Raw genomic sequence first — 21,765 nt, 5'->3', positions numbered from 1 at the left:
CGAAAATTTTAGGTCATTATCTGGTAAGAGTCAAAAAAACATTAGCATTTAAGAATAAGAGGGAAAACCAAAGAAATGTTGGACAGAAAGAATAACAATGAGGCTGCTCTCTGGGTTTTCCTTTATAAGATCAAAAGTCTAAGAAGAGTGGAACAGGTCCTACGTGGGGGGAAAGTGTTGTCAAGTTGTCCACGTGCAGAAAAAGACATTCACATGAATAAAAAGCTCCTCACACACATGTCTTATGAGTCACTCCACTGAAATCATCCCCAGGGACTTCCTTCTAATGCAGGCAGATGAGTCCAGGGTGGACAAGGCAGGTACGAATAGACTCTCAATGGGCAGGGACGCCAGGGACGCATGAAGAGGGTTGAAATCATAGACATAAAATTAATATGAAAATAAAAATTATTCTCATACATGAAATACAATCTAAAAAAAATAGCTTGATAATAACAAGGTAGGTCAAAATCCCAGATTACAATGACTGTCATGGGTGTGTGTTGGGTAACCGTAGCTCAGAGAGTGACCCAAAGGCAGCGGGCAGATGAGCAAACTTGCCCCAGCGCTGACTTTGTGCCGTTAGAGTCAGGTTTGCTGTGGGCTCCGTCATTGTTTCCTCCAGCTACTCAGATTGCCTCCTTAGCGTTGCTGCTGAATCAGATACCTTAGGGGTCCTGCTTTGATTCTTACATGTGTGGGACCCAGAGAAAATCGAAAAATCTTTTTTTTTTTTAAATTTTTTTTTTATTTATTTATGGTAGTCACACAGAGAGAGAGAGAGAGGCAGAGACACAGGCAGAGGGAGAAGCAGGCTCCATGCACCGGAAGCCCGATGTGGGATTCGATCCTGGGTCTCTAGGATCGTGCCCTGGGCCAAAGGCAGGCGCCAAACCGCTGCGCCACCCAGGGATCCCAAAATCGAAAAATCTTAAGGCTGCTCTCGGTGCAATGTTTTATTCAAAAGATACTCAGGTCAGAGCAAGAGTGCTGGAAATAAATATGAATGCAAGGGCCCAGTGGTAGGTGGACTTCTGAGAAGGCCCGAACCCCCCTGACCCCCCTCTTGGCCTCCTGGTGCTCCTGCCCCTGTGTGGTCCCCTCCCCTGGAATGATGGTGGGACCTAGCGACTTGCTTCTACCGGTAGAATAAGGCAAAGGTGACTTGGGACATCACTTGTGTGATTAGGTTACACAGCCCATGACTGCCTCGTGGCAGATTCTCTCTGTTGCCCTATCCGCTGGCAGGCTTTGACAAACCAGGTGCCACGCTGGAGGCCCACGGAGCCAGAAACCACGGGGGGCCTCCTGCCACCAGCCAGCGAGGTCCTCAGGACCCGTGGAACTCGACCCTGCTGACAACCAGGTGAGCTTGAGAAGCAGGGCCTTGTCTCGTCCAACTTTGAGATGAGACCTCAGCCCCAGCCGGTACCTGGACGGCAGAGATCCCCCCTTGACTGTGCCCAGGTTCCTGACCCGCGGAAACTCTGAGGTCCAAGGACGTGTTGTTTTTAGTAGTCACCTTCTGAGATGGTTTCCCACCCAGCGAGAGAGAACACATAGGGATGGTTGAACTCAGGAAAACATCCAGAAGATGCCATCCACCTATCTTGCCATGGCCGTACCATGCCCTTTGCCCCGGGCAGCCTGCGCGCCCGGCTCTCCTCACACACCCCTACCATCTCTCACCTCTTCCTCCTGTTTCTCTGGGTCCCTTTGAATGTAAATCTATTCAGCTTCTCTAGGCTACTCCCCATTTTCACTCCACATGGGCCCCAGGAGTGAGCAAATGAAACACGTTTCCCTGGTGGATGAGGCAGCGGGAGAAGGTGACGATGCTCACGACTCACTAGTCTTTTCGGCCACTTTGCTTTCTCGGCGACACCTTATTCACTCTTCTTCTTATGAAGTCCCCACACTACTATTGCTAGTAAGGACAGGAGCACGGACGCTCATGTCACCCTGGCACCGTGCTGAGCTGCTGTGGGTTCGTCCTATATGATGCTCACCATCTACGGGGCGATGCTGCGGGGCAGCCTCAAGCTTGGCCTTTCCTGAATCCAAGCCCTTTCCTGAATCCAAGCCCTTGTCTTGTTTTTTTTCTACCTATTTTTTTCAGTCTTCTTTCCCTCGAAGCTAGATTATATAAATAGATATTTCTCTGTGTGCTGATCCAAGTTCCTCTTGACATTGAATTGTTCATCATTAAAATGAGTATTTTGACAAGTCTTTTGGTTTTGCCTGAACTTTGGACTCTCTGGCCAGTGGTGTGATGTTTCCTGAACCTTCCTGTTGTGTTCACCAACCCTGTGATTTTTGAGAAGAACAGCACAGTGAATTGAGTGTGTGCACTACAAGAAATCATCCTCTTCAAATAGGATATTAAACATTGTGAGAGGCCCTTGCTGTCATTTTACTGGTGGATTATTTTTAAAAAAAATGTTTTAAATTTAAATTCAGGGATCCCTGGGTGGCGCAGCGGTTTGGCGCCTGCCTTTGGCCCAGGGCGCGATCCTGGAGACCCGGGATCGAATCCCATGTCGGGCTCCCGGTGCATGGAGCCTGCTTCTCCCTCTGCCTGTGTCTCTGCCTCTCTCTCTCTCTCTCTCTCTCTCTCTGACTATCATAAATAAATAAAAATTAAAAAAAATAAATTTAAATTCAATTTAGTTAACATATAGTATATTATTAGTTTCAGAGGTAGAAGTCAGTGGTTCATCAGTTGCATATAACACAGTGCTCATCACATCACATGACCTCTCTAATGCCTGTCACCCAATTACCCCATCCCCCCACCCACCTCCTCTCTAGCGACCCTCAGTTTGTTTCCTAGAGTTAAGAGTCTCTTATGGTTTACCTCCCTCTCTGTTTTTATTTTATTTTGTTTTACTTCCCTTCCCCTATGTTCATCTGTTTGTTTCTTAAATTCCACATATAAGTGAAATTATATCATTTTGTCTTTCTCTGATTAGCTTATTTCACTTAGCATGATACTCTCTAGCTCCAACTACATCATCGCAAATGGCAAGATTTCATTCTTTTTGATGGCTGAGTAATATTCTTATGTGTGTGTGTGTGTGTGTGTGTGTGTGTGTGTGTGTGTACTGGATCTTCTTTACCTATTCATTTGCTGATGGACATCTGGGCTCTTTCCATAGTTTGGCCATTGTGGACATTAGGGTGCATGGGCCCCTTTGAATCACTATGTTTGTATCCTTTGGTTAAATCTTAGTAGTGCAATTGCTGGGTCATAGAGTAGCTCTATTTTTAACTTTTTGAGGAGCCTCCGTTTTTCAGAGCGGCTGCACCAGTTTGCATTCCTGCCAACTTACTGGTGGAGTCTATCAGGGGAGGTCCATCCATGCTACAGGCTATCATTTTCTTGACTGGCTTTTCCAACTTCTAGTAGAGTTCCATTCATTTAGAGAAATACACCCAGAGTTAAAGAGAAAATAAGGGGATGGTCCTAGACTTGAAACACATACTTTTAAGCATCATTACTCCAGTGACCTCCAAAGGGGTGGAATGCCTGTGCCTCTTTCATGTGAATGCCAAATACTGCAAATCTGATCCACAGAGAGAAGTAGTATCCCAGTAGTAACTCTGGAGAGGCTTTAAGACCATATATGGTGGTTATCGAATGCTGTATCATGTTACATTGTGTTATCATTTTGGAGTCATGCAATCTTATTTCCCAAGTTGTATGTGAACTCCAACTCTTGTTTGTTGGGGTTGTCATGAATAAATCCATCACCTTAGGAGCTTGGTAAGCCATCTATAAACTTATTCTTCTTCAAGGACAATAGTGGCACTCTTATCCAATTCAAGAGACTAAGGCTCCAGACGTCCCCCATCTGCCTGTGCAGGTAAGAGATGGGAGCAGGTGTGCAGAGCAGAGTAGATGTTTCAGGCTGCTCTTTGGCAGCAGAAACTTCCTCAGAGGGCACCTTCTAGGATCTTGGATGCATGAATATGATGAAGGCAGGACTGCTCCCACTGATGTGGGAAGGGGTCCCTGAGCCCCTCTCAGCAGGGAGGCCCTAAGGACCCTCTTTAAAAAAATTTTGTATTATGTTTTAGGATTTCTTTTTTTATTTGAGAGGGAGAGAGAAAGAGAGAGGGAGAATGAGAGAGAGAGAGAGAGAGAGAGAGATAGAGAGAGAGAGAGAACGTGGAGGGGAGGAGCAGAGGGAGAGGATAGAAAAACTTTAGTAATCTCCCCACGATCCTGAGATTATGGCCTGAGCTGAAACTAAGAATTGTATGCTTAACTGACTAAGCCATCCAGGTGTCCCTCGAAGACCCCCTTTTATTTTATTTTATTTTTTAATTTTTAACTTTTAAAAAAATTATTTATTTATTTTTAGAGAGAGAGAGAGAGAGAGAGAGAGAGAGAGAGAGAGAGAGAGAGAGAGAATTCCAAGCAGGCTCCGCACACAGCCTGGGGCCCAATACAGGGCTCCATCTCATGACCCTGAGATCAGGACCTGAGCCAAAACCAAGAATCAGGTGCTCAACCAACTGAGCCACCCAGGTGCCCTCAAAGATCCCCTTTTAAAACCACACTCTAGGCTTGGCTGTTGTGTGAAGGCCCGACCACCTGTGTGCTGTCCCTGTTTCTTCTCCGGAGTCAGAGTCAGGCAGGCCAGGTAGGACCAAGGTGCTGGGGTAGGAACATCAATCAACCAGTTCCTTGTCCAGGAAGGATTTTGGATCACATGATGTGAGAGGGAAAGACAATCCAAGTTTCTCATCAGTATTTGTTATGTTATTGTTGGCTCTCTTTTCCTTTGATCTTCAATTGGTTATCTCTCTTTGATCAGTGACTGTAGGGGGGATCACTTCTGCACTCCTCCCTGCCCCATGAAGCCCTTCTGCCCCACTCTTTGTTATTCTTATAAGGGACACATCTGCCCTGGGCTTTTATTGCTCTCTGTCCTCTAGTTTTCTTCTCACAAGATTGAAATAAGACCCAACAAATCAGCTGTCAGACCTTCCTCCCATGTGCCCCTGTGGAGGGAAGGTCCACACAAGTTGTCTACACAACCCCCATTGCTGAAATGCCGTTGCCATCATCACTAGTTATCTTCCCCTTGCCCAGCCTCTAGATGCTCATCTTATTTATTAAGTATACTTTCCAGATTACACAAGCAATGTATTTAATTTTGGTAAATGTAACAAAGTAAAAAAAAAAAAATTAAAAAAAAAAAAAGAATTACTCACCCCCCCCCCACGTTAGCATATAGTGGTTAGCATTTTGGTGTATTTACTCCTGGTGTATTGTCCTGGGTGCCTTCTACACATTATCCATGAGGCAGTTATCTTCCCTACAGCTGGAGCTGCCCCTCCTGTGGGCGGCTGAGCCACCTTTATAAGGAGCCAAGGGGGGAAAGACACACTCAAGTTTTGTAGCTCTAGTGCTTCACCCAAACCCCTGTCTGTGAAGCCTGAGCTCCTAACCACCAGGATTCCTTGCCTCTTGCTTTTTCTTTTTCTACTTGCAACGAATCATAATGATTTCTCCATGCCGTAATGATTTCTCCCCCTTAATGGCACCACCCTTTCACATCTTTTGGGTGGAATGGTCTATTAATGGAAATTTAGGTTGTTTCCAAGTGTTCCTATTAGAAAGAACTCAGCAATGAACAGCTTTTCGATACAACTCTTTTTGTGTTTCTATTTCTTTTATCTAGGGTCTCCAAAGCCAGTTCACTTGGTCTTCAATATTTAAGTGCCTTGCTACATCATTGCCCAGTTGCTTTGCAGGCTATAAAATGGATTCCACCCCACCCAGTTATCTGGAAGTGTCTGCTTCATCACCTTCTTCCCAACCTCAAACAATATTGTCTGAAAACACCTCCTCTAGGTCTCTCATTGTTGTTGGGCTTTTATGACAAGGGAGGCTTGTCTGTTTTCACGTTCATTAGCAATCTGTGCTCCCTCTGAGGTGGATTTGGATTTTAGCCCCTAGCCTATTTTTTCTACTGGGTTTTGTATTGTTTGGCCTGGTAATATGACTTCATTACCTTTCCTTAGCACTGAATGCATTGACTGGTTTCTCCTTGGTGTGACGTTCTTTTTTTTTTTCTTTAAAGATTTATTCATTCATTTGAGAGAGAGAGAGAGAGGGAGAAAGAGAGGAGGGTGGGGGAAGGGGCAGAGGGAATCTTAAGCAGACTTCCTGCTGAGTGCGGAGCCTGATGCAGGGCTCGATCCCAGGACCCAGGAATCATGACTTGAGCTGAAACCAAGTCTGACACCCAACTGACTGAGCCACCCAGAAGCCCCTACCTGATGTGGCTTTCACTCCGTCCTCCCCTCCTGGCTATGGTCCTATCCAATTCACCCATTGTTTCCCGAGGTTCCTGGGGGAGGTAGGCTGTGGATCTTCTCTTTTCACTCTCCAGGCCCTCCCCTGTGGCCTCTTCTGATCTTTGCCCATGGCCTTCATTCCTATATCCCTTCTCCCAATGCCCCATCTCCTCTCTCATACACGCTGTTAACTCCTGGTGGTGTTCAGATGGCAGATGCTCACCTGAAGCACCTGTTAGGTAAGATGTCCTACAGAAGGCCCAAACTCCTAATCAGTCAACCTGAATATCAACTGGCCTCAGAAAAGCAGTTGGAAACGAATGCCTCATCTAGGCGCTTGACACGTCAGAACAGGGCAGCTGACTGCACATCTCATGTGACTTGCCCGTTTATATGATTAAAAAGCAAAAATACACCTGTTCCCATTGCAATGAAACAAAGCAGTTTCTCACTGTGAGGCAAATGAAATCACTTCCTGACCGTTGGGGCCCTACTTAGAAGCAATTTGCTGTATGGGAATCAGAGTAAGATACCTTGCAGGATTGATCTGTGGTTTTACAACAATGTATGTAAAGTACCAATTAATACTCTGAGCCTCTCTGTGAAATGTCTGGGGAGAGAAGTAAAGAAGCACTCATTGTTTTAAACAGCCTGTACCAGCTGTTCTGAGTGGGTTTCAAAGAAGCGTCCAGTCTCTGTGGGGTGGGAGAGTTTTGAGGCTGCCCGAGGTGGGGCGGGCAGTGCAGACGGAGAAGTCAGGGCCCCTGGGCTGGGGGTCTGGAACGTGACCGGTGAGCAAGGTCTGGGCCTTTCCACATGCTATGTGGAAGCAATTTGAAAGCTGGAGGAGGATTTAGGGTTTGGGAGGACGTGCTATTTATTTTTTAAAATTACTCGCTCAGTAAGTATTTGTATAGATCTACTCTGTGCACCTCGCCAGGCCTGGGAAGATGGTGCTGAACAAGACAGAGCTGGTCCAGAAGCCAAACAGATCATTAAACAAGCAGGGTTCTGGTGGCTGGGTGGAGAGTGGAGGTGCCACACCACAGGACCAGTCGTCACCTGGACGTGCCCCCGCCTGGGGTGTCACAGAACACTCCCTGCTCCATAGAGAAGTGGTGAAAACATGAGGTCCAGAGGGTGGGCAAGAGAGTTCCAGACAGAGGGTGGGACCCTGGGGACAGCTGGGGGCCACTAGAGAGATGGGCTCTTGGATGTGGCATACTGCAGCACTGTCACAGGTAGCTGGCGGAGCTTGGCACCAGAAGAGGAGAGACCCAGGGAGACCGGGAAAGATGATGTTTTTGTTCTAGAAATGTCGTGTTTACTGTGTCTGCCAGTCGATGCAGGGATGGGGACGGAGTAGCCACTGGTGGTTTTCGTCTGACGCCTGGGCTATGGGTCTGAGGGTGCCTCTGCAGGTTGGGATGGAGGGTCTGAGCGTGGGGAGAGCAGGGCCAGCCCTGGAAGTCTCCCCGTGGGGGCCGAGGCTTCTGCATCGTCCACACTCAGGGTTAACAGCCTGCTGCTAGGCCTGAGAGGGAATTGCTGGGTGTCCCTGGGGCCCAAATGTTGGCTCTGAGTTTCATGGTGACCTGGACACCCAGGCTCTGGGCCCCTGTCACCATGGGGTGGACCAGGGCCAGGATTCTTTTCAGAGTCCGTCCCTTCCTCTAGGTGACACAAGCCATTATTAGGGTTTGTTCTTTACGTTCCCTTTACTCCAGATCCCTTAAGGTGGAAGGAGCTATTGGGAACCTCCCAAGTGTGGTGGTCTGAGAGGCAGGAGCCCGCCTGGGAGGGGGGCACCTGGAGGGCCCGGTGCCGGTGCTGTTGGCTCAGGGAGGTCCTGGAGGATGAGAGGGGATGAGGCCAGAAGAGCAGGGCAAGGGTGCAGTTACCGATGGGGGTGGGGGCTCTGGGGTGGAGCAGGAGACAAGACTTTTTAAAAAAAATTTTTTTTAAAAATTTGTTTTATTGAAGTTTGATTTGCCAACATACAGTGTAACCCCCCAGTGCTCATCCTATCGAATGCCCTTCTCAGTGCCCGTCACCCAGTCACCCCATGCCCCCATCCACCTCCCCTTCCACAACCCTTTGTGTTTCCCAGAGTTAGTAATCTCTCATGGTTTGTCTCCCTCTCTAATTTTTCCCACTCTGTTCCCCTCCTTTCCCCTATAATCTCTTTCACTACTTCTTATATTCCCCATATGAATGAGACCATAGGACGAGATAAGCCCTCTTACTGTTTGCGACTCAAACTAACCACCAGCCCCCCCGCCCTGCCCCTCTGTATTCTCTACAGGAGAGATGTCCTTCGAGGGGGCCAGGCTCAGCATGAGGAACAGAAGGAACGGGACGCAGGACAGCACCCGGACCCTGTACTCCAGCACATCTCGGAGCACTGACGTGTCCTATAGTGAAAGCGTGAGTCCGGGGCAGTGCTGCCAGAGGGCATCGCTCTGGCCCTTATGTCACTTGGGGGAACCCACGCTGCTTCTTGAAAGAGATCGTACCTCACCGTGTGGTGGTGTGTCCTGCGGTTGTCCTGGGCAAGGGTGGAAGCTTCCTCTCCTCTGTGTTCTTCCAGCCGCCTTATTTTAAAAGGTTTTATTTAACACATGGTGACATGATGCACTGGTTGGCTGGCGCTCCCGAAATTCATGATACCACCCCGTCAACGCTCATTTTACGGCTCGGTGCCTGGTGTGTCGCTGTGGGTCCCATGGGCTCAGCACCCTGCTCCCCGACTCTGCGGCTGGGTCTCGGTTCGGGTCCTCACATGTCCCTGCAGCCACAGCTTCTAGCCCTTCTCCTGGGTGTCCCTGTCTCCGGCTCCAAGCCAGCACCCACGCTGCCCAGTGGATGTGGGGACATGCCCGTCGTGCTTCCTGGGAGCCGGCAGGGCCTTTTCCTTCCTGGGTGCCGGCAGGGGCCTCTTCCTTCCTGGGTGCCAGCAGGGCCTTTTCCTTCCTGGGTGCCAGCAGGGCCTCTGCCTTCCGTGGCGCTGCCTCCCCATCCCCGTCCCTGCCGGGCTGCTCGGGCAGGTCCCACTGGCTTTGTGCCCACCCTGTGGGCAGACCCAATATACTCGCTTGTCAGGAAAGGAAGCCGGATTCCAGCCTGCTACCGAGGGCTGCGGTGTCAGAAGTCAGGATGGTGGCCCGCCGCGGGCACGAGGATGGAGAGGGGATCAGGAGGGGTGCTTCTGGGGTGCTGGGCACAGTCGTGTTTAGGTCGGGCTGGAGGTTACATGGGGCTGGCTTTGTCATCTACCAGTGAACTCTAAGAAAACAAACAAGGGGGGCAAACACGGCCCCCCCACATTGCCTATTTAAGGCAGCGCTGCTCTCAGGTGCTGCTCCTGCCCTCACCCATCCACACAGAGCAGCTCTTTATATATATATATATATATATATATATATATATATATATATATTTTTTTTTTTTTTTTTAAGATTTTATTTATTTATTCATGAGAGACACACAGAGAGAGAGAGAAACAGGCAGAGGGAGAAGCAGGCTCCCTGCAGGGAGCCCGACGAGGGACTCGATCCTGGGTCTCCAGGATCATGCCCTGGGCCGAAGGCAGATGCTCAACCACTGAGCCACCCAGGGATCCCACCTCCTTAGATTTGACACCTGGTCTCACCTTAGCCCTTGTCCTGCAAGAAACAAATGATGGGCAAAGACAGTGGGGGGTCTCTCCTCCAGCCTCAAGCAGTGAGAGACCTCAGGGAAGGCAGGAAAGGCAATTTCCCACCTCGTTCTTGGACTCGGGCTTTGGTGCCTCTGGGAGACAGACAAAGCCCGACTCTTTCTTGTGCCACACTCCATGGCTCCCAAAAGATTTCTGGATGGATTTCCCACTCACGCCCTCTGAAGTGCTGGCAGGCCTCTGGGTAGGGCTTTGGAGACCACCCAAGGATGCCCCAGTTTCTGGGGGCGGGGCCCTGTTTGCATCCCTCCTCCCTAGGACACATGCCCCTGCAAAGTGCATTTCCAGAGGGAATTTTTAGCAACAAAGCAGTGTTGACACCACTGCTCGCCCACGATCACTGACTTCACAGGCTTATACACCTGTTGAGTTTTCTTCATTTGGTGAAATAGATTTAACGTCAGCTAAGAGGTTAGAAAATATTACGAGGGACAAGGAGCATCATAGGCTTTTAAAATTCCTGTGTTCAGGTAAGTGTAAGAATTACTGTTGCATCCCACACTTTTCATGTGTGTGGAAGAGAATGTACAAGTGCAAATTTCCAGCCTCAGGAAGAGGAATAAAACGGACACTCTGGTACCCACCGCCAGCTTAGGAACAGAGTATTACCAGGACTCCAGATGGCCCGTCATACCCCAGATGTCATCCCCTCCCTCCTGCCCCTCCCAAGGTGACCGCGAGCCTGCATTTTGTATTACCCATTCTTTGCTTTTAGTTATAAGTTTATTATTTGAATATATTTGAATATTCAAATATGAATATGTATATTCAAATATGAATATGAATATATATATATCTCCCTAAACAATATATTCTTTACTTTTATCTGGTTTTGATATGTATGGAATTCTACAAGTATTCTTTTGGGAGTTTGTTTTTTTGTGGATTTTTTTTGGTGTTATTGTTCATCATTATGTTTTTGGTCCACACTGATTGCTGTAGCAACTGCTGGTCTGCTTCACTGCTGTTCAGCGCTAGGTCAGGGGCACATCTGTCCAGCCTAAAGGGAACATTTGGGTTTTTGGGCTTTGCTGTTGGGAGCAATGCCACGTGGACATTTTTGGATATGTGAGCTGGGGGTTCTCTGGGAAACATTTTTTAGGAGGAAGCCAGGTGGATGAAGGTAGACACGTCTCCCTCAGGGGGCCTGGGTTTAAGACACAGGATTTATGGGATAACTTTTGTCCAAAGAGCCAGGAAAAGGAGGCATCGCTGTTTCTCTGATGTCTCAGAATGAAGGGGCGTGGGTAGCAGGAGGCAGACCGCGGAATGCACTGTGGATTTTATTCTTCGAGACTGCTTGCCCAGTTTAGGGGCAGCTGGTGGCAGCTTCGCTGTTGGGGATAAGGAGTCAAGGTTAACTTTGATGCCAGTGGCCTAACTTGGGAGGCTAAACTTGCATGAAGTTGTTTGAGAACTGAACGACCTGAGGGAAGGGGGTTTGGAGTGCCAACCCCACCTCGCCGGGGCAACAATCCCTGTACGGCTGACAACCCATTGCCAGGCACTCTGAGCTTGTGGGCTGTTCATGGGACAAACCTACTTCTCTCTCCACAGGGGACAATTTTTAGGGGGATGACTTCACTGGCCACGGTAGACAGTTTTCCAGAGTGGTCATACCAGTTTACTCACCTACCCCGTGTGGGCGTGCGGCCCCACTACCTCACCCTTCATCCACATTTGGCATCAGCTTCCTTTTTGATTTTTCCAACCTGGTGGGTGTGTGATGGGAAGTCACACTGGTTTTCCTTCACACTTGCTTCATTACCGGTGAGGGTGAGCCTCTCTTCACATATTTATGGGTTATTTGTGTGTCCTCTTTTATTTGATGCATGCTCATGCCTTTTGTCATTTCCCCCTTAGATGTCTGGGCTATTGTTAATGATTTCCGGTCCTTTATATAGTCTATCTACCCGTCCTGGAGGAGTGTAGTTTTTTTTTTTCAATGTATTCTTCATCTCTTTCCAAATAGTTTGCTTTTCCATCTAAAGGGAAGCCTTTGGTGTATAGAAACTTGTGGTTGTTTATCAGAATGAGGTCCCGGATATGCCTTACCACCTCGTCCATGGGGGAGCAAACACAATCCTTGAAGGAGTCTTTGGAATATGTCTTCTTTTGAAAAGCAAGTGTAAGGGGGAATGAATCTGCTTTGATCCATTATTTATGCTAAACTACCAACAAATGCTTACATTCCCTTGGTCGTCCTAGCGATGGAAAAACATAATTTGTATGTGTGTCATGACATTTATTACAAGATAACACCAAGTTAACTTTCAGAAAAATTTGCATTTAGTTAAAAACATTTAAATGTATGTCTCTTTTAAAAACTGTTGTGGTATTCTAAAAGCATGAACGGATGCTTGGTGCTATGACTATGCGGTGAATTCTGGAAACCTTTGAAGTAAGTGTAGATCATATTTAGTATTTGTTAATAACAGCAATGTGTGAGAATAAATTAGTCATATACTGTCCAATGTTCTTTCTCCAAAGGACTTGGTGAATTTTATTCAAGCAAATTTTAAGAAACGAGAATGTGTCTTCTTTACCAAAGATTCCAAGGCCACGTAAGCAACTATTTTCCCTCCGTTTTTGCTTCCATGTTGGAAAATACATTATTAACAACCATTACAACAAACAAACAAATGTTCACTAGTTCATTATTAAAGTTGTTTTCTTCTTGCAATTCTCAGAAATGGTGTGTGAGGAAGAATTTGGCATGTAGCTGGGACTCGGTCCCTAGAGCTATTCCCTAGAGCAAGTCCCTAGAGCGATACCATTTTGTCTTATATTTTTAGCTTTGGCAATAGTTGGTAGAGGCTCTAAGAGAAGCTGTCACCCCCTTTGGTGTTTGCTCCCATGAGCCTGGGAGCCCACCTGAGCAGCCATGGCGTTGAACGTTGTTGTGTTACAGTGGTCGGCAGAGGACCCCAAGCATGAGCGCATGTGGCAATCTGACTGGCTCCTCCATTAGGCTGTTGACTTGGGGCCCTCCCATCCAATCGGATGTTCATCTACTCTGAGTCGCAAGTGTTTTGGAGAATCAAGGCTGGGTTTCAAAAGCCATGGGGAGCAGCCACCAGCAGCTGTAAATGCAGGAGGTGTTCGATGAATGTTAGCTAATGAGCGAGTGAGTGACCAACTGCTGCTCTTTCCCATAGATGATGCTTCTGGACCCAAAGAGATAATTTTAGTGCTACCCCCCTCTCATCCTGTCCCTCTGCCTTTCCTCTGTTGCCTGGGGCTGGGAGAAGAAAGAATCTAGCTATTAATTGGTTGGATAGTTGCTGCTGTAGTTTATAATTAAAGCACTGATCTTCTACTGAGTGGAGGCAGCCAACAGAGGAAGGATGTAAGAACAGGCAAGAGCAGGTGCTTTAGAATGAGCCCTGGATCCAACCTTGGCCCGGCTGCATGCTTACTACATGACCTTGAGCCATATTCTCTTTTCTGAACCAAATTCTCTGATGCTAAAGTGCTAGCAAAGTGTACCTCATGTGTTGTGGTAAGGATTCAATGCAGTAACACATGAAATACCTACCATCGTGCCTCAGAGCATAAAAGGTTCTTAATAAATTTGTTTTCATGCTTCGTGTGAATTAGAAAATGAACATCAGAAAAACTAAGAGTCTCTATTTTGTCACTGGTATAAACTTACTAATCATGAGTTATTTTGACAGTATAAACGTCATGAGTCAGCTCTTAATTCCCTGAATGGTTTCAATGAAAGACTTTGCAGTTAGTCTATTTGTTTGACCAGTAGAAAATACAGTTTGGATTCATTCATTCACTCAATAAATATTTATTGGGCATCTACTATGTCATGGGGACTTATATACTTGAGTACTAATTCTACAATCTCCCTCTTCAAGGTAGTGCTCTTTCTTTCTTTCTTTCTTTCTTTCTTTCTTTCTTTCTTTCTTTCTTTCTCTTTCTTTCTCTTTCTTTCTTTCTTCTTTCTTTCTTTCTTTCTTTCTTTTTAAGATTTTATTTATTTATTTGAGAGAAAGAGAGAGAGAAAGCATGAGTAGGAGGAGGGGCAGAAGGAGAGGGAGAAGCAGACCCAGTCCCAGGACCCCAAGATCATGACCTGAACTGAAGGCAGACGCTTAACTGACTGAGCCACTCAGGCACTCAAGGTAGCTGCTCTTATCATTTGACAGACAAGGCACATGGGTCCCAAGAGTTCAGTATTTACCCAAGGTCACATGGCCAGTGGGAGATGGATGAAGGACTGGACCCAGGTTTTCTGATTCTTAGCTTGGGTGTTCTGTTTATTCCCTGCCCCACCCTTTCTAAGAATGACATTGCCTCAGGCACCTAAGCAATTTCTTAGGTGCAGAAGTCTAGTCTGATTGGTTTAAGTGAAATGGGTAGTAATGGGAACTTTTGGCTGAAAAGCACAACCAGAGCCAGGACTCAATGACACCAAGATTGTCTCTTTCCACCTGTTATTTTTGTTGTCGTCTGGGTGAGCAAGCTCTTCACAAATGGTGGCAAAGTGGTCACCGTATCGGATATGTTATCAGCTTACCATTTTACCAGTGGGGGAAAGGGGGCCTCATTCAGCAAATCCACCAAAAATTCTGGACTGATATTCATAGTTCTTGGCCTGGCTTGGCCATATGTCCACCTCTAAACTCGTCCCTGAGGCTGGGCAATGGGATATGATATGTTGATTGACCAGGTTTGGGCATTGTATCCACATGGATCCTCAAAGGAAAATCAGGTGCTCCTTCTAACAGAACAGGAAATAGGATGCAAGGTAGGGAAACCTATAGCTATCTACCTTAAAGTGCTTGATTACAGCTGGAGTCTGGCTCAAAACAAAGGGAGATGTGAGCAGCCCCCATCCTCACAGCACAAGCAAAGGACAGGAACACCTCAGGGTCTTCTGGTTCCTCTCTCAGAAGGGCACAAGATTGTAGACCAGGGTCAAGACTCTATACTCTTTGAAATTCCCCATATTTATTACTATCATCTCTCCATAAGTGGTAGGAATACTCTGTGTCCTCCAAATTACCCACTGGACAAGGAAATCAAATGAAGTGACTATTAATATTGATACCCCAAATTTGCTTGCTTGCCACACGAGCTGCCATAGGCAGTCAAATCTCCCTAGAGAATCCCTGGGATTGCTCGTATGTGCTACACCCAGATTGCTCAAGTCTCTCTGCTCTACCCCTTGTGGATGTCTATTTCTTGAGTGGTCATTTGGGGCTGATGCCCAACCATTGCCCCTACTGGTGGGGGCCCTCTGAAACATTGCTGCCCAGCTTAGAGGCTGCATCCTGGCAATTCTGAGGCTATAAGCCCCTGATCTGGTTTTGCTCTTTTCAGTTTTTACTGCCTTGGCCATGCTGCATTCTAGGTAGAAATAGGGAGGACTCTACTTTCTCTATAGCTACTCTGTGCAGTGGGACTTTCTGCCAGGATGGAAAAATTCTGTATCTGCACTGTCTAATATGATAGTCACTAGCCACAGATAGGTATCGAGCATTTGAAATGTGGTAGGTACAATCGGAGTTGAAATTTTTAAAAAAGATTTATTTATTTATTTATTTATTTATTTATTTATTTATTTATGATAGAGAGAGAGAGAGAGAGAGAGAGAGAGAGAGAGAGAGAGATAGGCAGAGACACAGGAGGAGGGAGAAGCAGGCTCCATGTCGGGAGCCCGATGTGGGACTCCATCCTGGGACTCCAGGATCGCGCCCTGGGCCAAAGGCAGGCGCTAAACCACTGAGCCACCCAGGAATCCCCAAGGAGTTGAATTTATGTAATTTTAACTTTAACTAATTTAAACATAAGATTATATTGCCACATGTGGCTAAAGGCTACCTTATTGACAGTGTAGCTCTATAGGGTTTGCACTTGATCTGGGAGTAGGATTAGGGTCCTGATGTTCTCCTGTCTCTTCCATCTCTCTTTTCTGTCCCCCTCATCCCTCCTGTAGGCATCTGCACTTCCTTCCTGGCCTCCTCTCCATTTGTAAATAAATTAATGCAAATTGGTGCTTAGAAGGCTACCAGCCTGCAAACCAAAATGGAGCCAAACAACTCTCTCAGCCAAGGTCCCCTAAAGAACATCCCTACCCTGAGAAGGGAACAGGACTTAAGAGTCTGTTTTCAGCTGTGGCAAGGACAAGTGGGGCAGGGCTTTTCTCTTCCCCCATCTTGCTATGAGCTTCGGTGGGTGTGGATAGACCCCAATGGGTAGCAAGATGCTAACAGCTAAAGAGAGGAGAGGAAGCCAGTGAGGACCCTCGTGGGAAGGACTCTGAGACCACTGGGGAGCAGCCTTGGCTCAGGAAGTGCCCTGGGACTTAGTAAGAGAAAGGACTGAGGAGGTTGAAATCAATTCTAGTTGACTTGCTTTTCTTGGCCAGACTGTGATGCCCTGAGAACTGTTCAGAAAGGAGGCAAGATTGCTGCTGATGGTGGGATTTTGCATCCAGGTTTTGCCTTGATGTTTATAGTCCTGGAAAATACTGAAAGTCTGACATGCATTTTGAACACAGATAATTTCCATACTCTATAGTAATTAAGACTTTGAGTTATAAGGACATAAGCTAGCTTAACTTAAAAGGGTTGGTTTACTCTAAGGAAACAGTAATGCCACACAGAACCCAGGAAAAGACTTGGTCTCAGTCCAGCCACATAGAGGGGTTTGGGGAGCAGGGACAGCCTCACTGGGGTCCACATGATGCGTGTACTCTCCAGCAGAAACCCGCACTGATGTATCATTCACAGCCTCATCCTTAGGAGGGTGTGCTGCATATGAGGATTCCTGCCATGATGTGTTTGTTCCTCATTACATATGGTCTTCATTGCATGGCTTTGGTAGTTACTCTGGGCTTCCAGCACTTCAAAAAGATCTCTGGGGGTGCCTGGGTGGCTCAGTTGTTTGGGTGTCTGCTTTTGGCTCAGGTTATGATCCTGGGGTCCTGGGATAGAGCCCTGCATCAGGTTCCCTGCTCAGTGGGGAGTCTGCTTCTCCCTCTGCCCCCAGTCCATGTGCGCTCTCCAATCAATCAATCAATCAATCAATCTAAAAAAAAGATCTCTGTTAGCAGAGTAACTCATTTCATGTAACACAATTGAGGCCAGTTGCTTCCAGGTAGTAGGATCTTGGTCATAATTAGAATCTGTCTGCTTCTGGAGCAATCATAAAACCTCCTCCTCAAATAGTTTTGCTCCATTATATTTTTAGAAGCTGTCACAGAAAAGCATATACTGCTATTATCATTTTGTAAAATGAAAATGTGATCTACTACCACAGAGTATTTTTGGAATTAATCCTACATTTTGCCATTTTTCAAATAAGCTCATCAGTGAAGAGGATCCTTGGGAATACAGCCTTTCCTGTGACAGCTATATAATAGCTATGTATGCTTAGGCTCATCTTCCAGAAGGTAAAAAAAAAAAAAAAGTACTTACCTTGCAAAAATCACTGAGGAGTGATGAGGAGCCAAACTATTTACAGGAAGACTAATCAATGTGTTCATTCACTCATTTATGCCTTCATCATCTGGAGGATATTAGCTGAATGTCCTTATATGCCGGGAACAGAGAATATAAGATAAATAGAGTCCAGCTAGAAGCAAACCCTAACAGCATTTCTCAGCTGTATACCTTTATTTGACCCAGTCTACCCAGGGAATCCTTGCTTCAGAGTCACCACATATAGTTGCCCAGGGTGTGCACTGCACAAGTGCTAGGGGCCACAGGGTTATGTCTGCCAGAGGGGGCATCTTTTCTAATACATTGGTGGTTAGGGTGACTACGTACTTTATTTTGAGGGAACATTGATGAACATGATGGAGGCTCTGACTCTACTAGGGCGTGGGCAGCAGATATAAACTGGGATTGTCCTGGGCAGATCAGGGCGTTTGGTTATTCCCTGGTGGTGGCTCTGTCTTGCTCCATTATCCCTTTGCTCTTGCAGAAGAGGGAGAGCTCTACCCTTCTGTCTTATTTCAGTGGCTAAACAGGTCTCTCCCTTTGCTGCTCTCTGGCCTCTTGGGACAGAACTCTGTTCTGCTTCTCCACTGCCCATGGCTCCCTTGAATTCTCAGCACCTTCTGACTCTTGTCTGAAGCCTGATGGGAGAGAGAACCCAGGGGGCCAAGTAGGTGGCGCAGGCAGAAAGAAACCAGGAGAAGGGTGAACAGGGTCCCACTGGGGAGAGTTGCTTTGGCCGCATTCACATTTTTGTTGTGGCTCTTGTTCATCTCTTTGGAGACCATGATGGTCAGGAGGCAACACAGCTCTGGATAGAGGAGCCAGGGAGCCACAGCAGGTATTTTTAGATTTTTTTTTTGAAACTGCATTTTTCTTCTTTTCTGTTGCCACCGCCTCTACTAGTCTTTGATTTGCACAGATGGCACAGCCTGAAAGTCACCCCATAGAGGCTGTGCCACAGTTTCCAACCTCTCAGGAGCCCCCAGGGGAGTGGGACTCTGCTGGGGTAAAGGAAGGGTTTGCTTGTTCTGCACTGCACTGTCCTGCCAGGCATCCTACTGACTGTTCCCAAGACATCCCCCAAACTGGAGACCAGGCCACCTACCCAGTTAATCCCTGGGTGCAGTGAGCTCAGGCCAGGCCTGCCTCAGAGCAGATTTTCAATCCTTTACCTCTTACTGCCTATCCTTCCATCCTCTTCCGACTTCACATATGCACACGTGTCATTTAACAAACACGTACGTTTTAGTTCTGTTGCACTTTTCATGGGAAGAAATAGCGTTCACTTAACACAGTTTGTCCTTGTCCAGCCCAAATGACTGAAAGTATCCCAAGCAGCTCACATTTAGTATGGACAGGAGGGTCTCTCTAATCTCTGGATCACTTAGGGGCCCTGCCAGGGGACCTAGTGTCTCCAGCGAGTACCGTACCCAGGAAGGAGGGCTCATCTCACCTCCGAAAAGCGTTACTGGCTGGCAGACAGGGCTGGCATCCAGGGCTCCTGTGTGTTATGAACCATGCAGGAAGCTACATAAATGGTCTCCAGGTCTCTAAGGCTTCATCTCCTAATAACCTCATGGCTACGTCCGCAGAGACAGACTCCTTGAAGCTACTCCTATATCCCAGCTCTCAGTACAGAGCCAGCCTGTTGGTGGATGGATCATAGACAATAGGGAGAAAACTCCAAGATAGTTTCCAAATAATCAACTGAGATGATGAAGATAGTCTGAAAATAAGACTTTTTTTTCTCACTTGAAAATTTTATTGGTCTGGGAGAAAGGAAGTGAGCCAGCCCCCCAGCTTCCCGCCCAGGGTTCCACAAGCTCTCACTGCTTCCTGTTGTCATTGATGGGGCGGTTCACGTGCTCGGGGGACGCCAGGAACGCCTTGAGCTTGGGCCTGGCGCTGAGGCGCGCCACATAGGCCGAGAGCAGGGGAAGGGAGTCCAGGCAGCTGGGGGCCAGGACCTGGTGAATCAGCAGCAAGTCCAGCAGGTTGTAGTCTGTGAAGGAGATCTGGTTGCCCACGATGAAGGCCTGGCCCCCCTCATTCTGGGACAGCAGCGTTTCAAAAGGCTTCAGGCAACCCGGTAATGCCTTCACATACTCCTCCTTTCCTGCCTCGTAGTTAGTGTAGATGAGGAGGATGTATTTGCAGCAGAGATCCTCCACACCATTGTTCACTCCACACCAGCAAGGCCTCCTCCTGCTGGTCCTTCCTATAGAGCCCGAGGGAGTGGCCTAGGTGTTGTAGGATGGCATTGGACTGGTACAGGGTGAGGTCTCCGTCCCAGAATTTGGGGAGCTGCCCGTACAGACAGGAGGCCTTGAGTGAGCCCTTCATCCAGGTCTCCATGGTCACCACCTCCTCCTTCCAGCTCTGGCCCTGGTCAACCAGCAGCATGTGCATGGCCTTGCAGGGCCCTTGAACAGGGAAGTAGACGATAGTGTAGGGTGGCATGGTTGCAGTGAGGGTGGCAGTGGTGGTGGCAGTAGCTGTGGCAGCAGTGGTGACGGCAGCAGAGCTCTGAAGATAAGACTTGATGGTCAGATCACTTTTTGTGTTTCTCGAAGCTAATAGTGCATAGTTTATTCTAAAAATGTGATGAAACATTTAAGGAGATTTAATGAAATCTGTTCCCTCCTGTCAATATCATCCGGCTCAGGGAAAATGTGTGCAAGTGTGGCTATGCCCAGAGCCAGCACATAGAAGGCACCCAGATCAACTCAAACGAGAAATGGAATTACAAGAAACACACCAAGGAATTTCCGACTGACGCCTTTGGGGATATTCAGTTTGAGACTCTGGGGAAGAAAGGGAAGGTAAGCAATGGTTTTCTACTTTAGCTGATTCATATATACTAACACAACCTGGACTCATATGCTAACCCTGAGTTACCTTGAATTGTCTAATAGTACAGAGGCAGGAGAGATGAGTAGTCAATCCAAACACTATTGCAGAAAATGATAAAATAGTCAAAAAGCTGTGATTAGATTCTGTGCAGCTGGAAGACTTAGCTCATGCCCAGCTGCTACTCAGAGGCCTTTCCCTGAGCACGCTGTGGGCGTTCATGCTACATCTGCGTTACACCACCCCCCCCCCCCCGCTGCTACACAAGGCCCATGACCATTTTGGTGCATTGTCCGTTTAGTTTAGTGTATGGCACTCTTGGGAATGCATATGGCTCTGAATAAGGGGACACTTACATTTCAGGCTTGTCCACTGGGTGTTACAACAAGGTCTAAGGACTGGCAGGTGGTATCCTCAAATGTTCCTGGGTCTCTGTCTCCTTGGCAGCCCATCCATAGGCAGCAGGAAGCCTGGGCCTTCACTCCTTACAACCCCAGGGCCTGTGTTTGCAGCCCTGGAAGCCTGCTCACTGCTGTACCTTCCCAGGGCCCCTGCCCCAGGATGCACCATCACCATCTCTTGCCTGCCCACAGCTTCTTCTACCTCGTTTTGTCCCCTGGTCCACAGTCAACGCTAGCACTGGAGGACTCATCGACTCTGCTTCAAACACCTCACAGGTGCCCTACAGCCTTTAGGCACATTCCTGAGGCTAGGATAAATTCTCCAGCTGGCCCAGGAGGCCCATCGGTGGCACCCACATTGTAACTCCTCTGTCCCAGCCTACTGTTTTCCTCCACTTCCCCGCGGGGACCCCCGTTAGCTGCTGGTCCGTGCGCCTCTCCCATTCCACAGGAGCAGGTGGCTGGGAGGACAGGTGCCGACCCTGACCCCGACACTTTCCCTCTTCCCCGCAGTATATCCGCCTGTCCTGTGACACGGATGCGGAGACCCTCTATGAGCTGCTGACCCAGCACTGGCACCTGAAAACGCCCAACCTGGTCATATCCGTCACCGGCGGCGCCAAGAACTTTGCCCTGAAGCCGAGGATGCGCAAGATCTTCAGCCGCCTCATCTACATCGCACAGTCCAAAGGTGCGGGTGGTCCCTGCGGGATGGGGTTGCTGCGGGGCAGGGATGCTGCGGGGCAGGGATGCTGTGAGGGGGGGATGCTGCGCCGCCCCTTAGTCCCTAGAGGCTGAGCGCCGTCGTCTTCGGACAGAGCCAAGTCCCCAGATGCAGTTCATGCGCAGAATCTAGACACTCCAGAAGTACATGATTAATCATGATTTATTTAAAAGCAAGGTCCTCAGATGAATGGACAGGCAAGAAGCTCTGGCAGGTGGTGGTGGTCATGGGGGTGTCATAAGGTAAAATCTGCATCATGATGCTTCCTTGTGGACACCTTTGTGTCTTTGAATCTTGAAT

The 21,765-nt window shown here is 47.8% G+C and overlaps 1 protein-coding gene and 1 pseudogene across 1 annotated transcript in view; one reads left to right on the top strand and one right to left on the bottom strand.

Annotated features, from left to right (window-relative positions):
- Nucleotides 1-8,622: 8,622 nt before the first annotated feature.
- Nucleotides 8,623-21,765, top strand: part of TRPM8 (transient receptor potential cation channel subfamily M member 8) — a 74,273-nt gene continuing 61,130 nt past the window's right edge. The window contains exons 1-4 of the mRNA XM_055300024.1: nt 8,623-8,739; nt 12,521-12,594; nt 20,156-20,312; nt 21,255-21,432. Coding sequence (XP_055155999.1) covers nt 8,623-8,739; nt 12,521-12,594; nt 20,156-20,312; nt 21,255-21,432 — 526 coding nt within the window. The remainder of the gene's footprint in view (nt 8,740-12,520; nt 12,595-20,155; nt 20,313-21,254; nt 21,433-21,765) is intronic.
- Nucleotides 19,317-19,950, bottom strand: LOC129493647 (glutathione S-transferase P-like; annotated as a pseudogene).

Source organism: Nyctereutes procyonoides, unplaced genomic scaffold (assembly GCF_905146905.1).
Source record: "Nyctereutes procyonoides isolate TBG_1078 unplaced genomic scaffold, NYPRO_anot_genome, whole genome shotgun sequence".
Lineage (NCBI taxonomy): Eukaryota > Metazoa > Chordata > Mammalia > Carnivora > Canidae > Nyctereutes > Nyctereutes procyonoides.
This window is presented reverse-complemented; position numbering and strand designations above follow the sequence as displayed.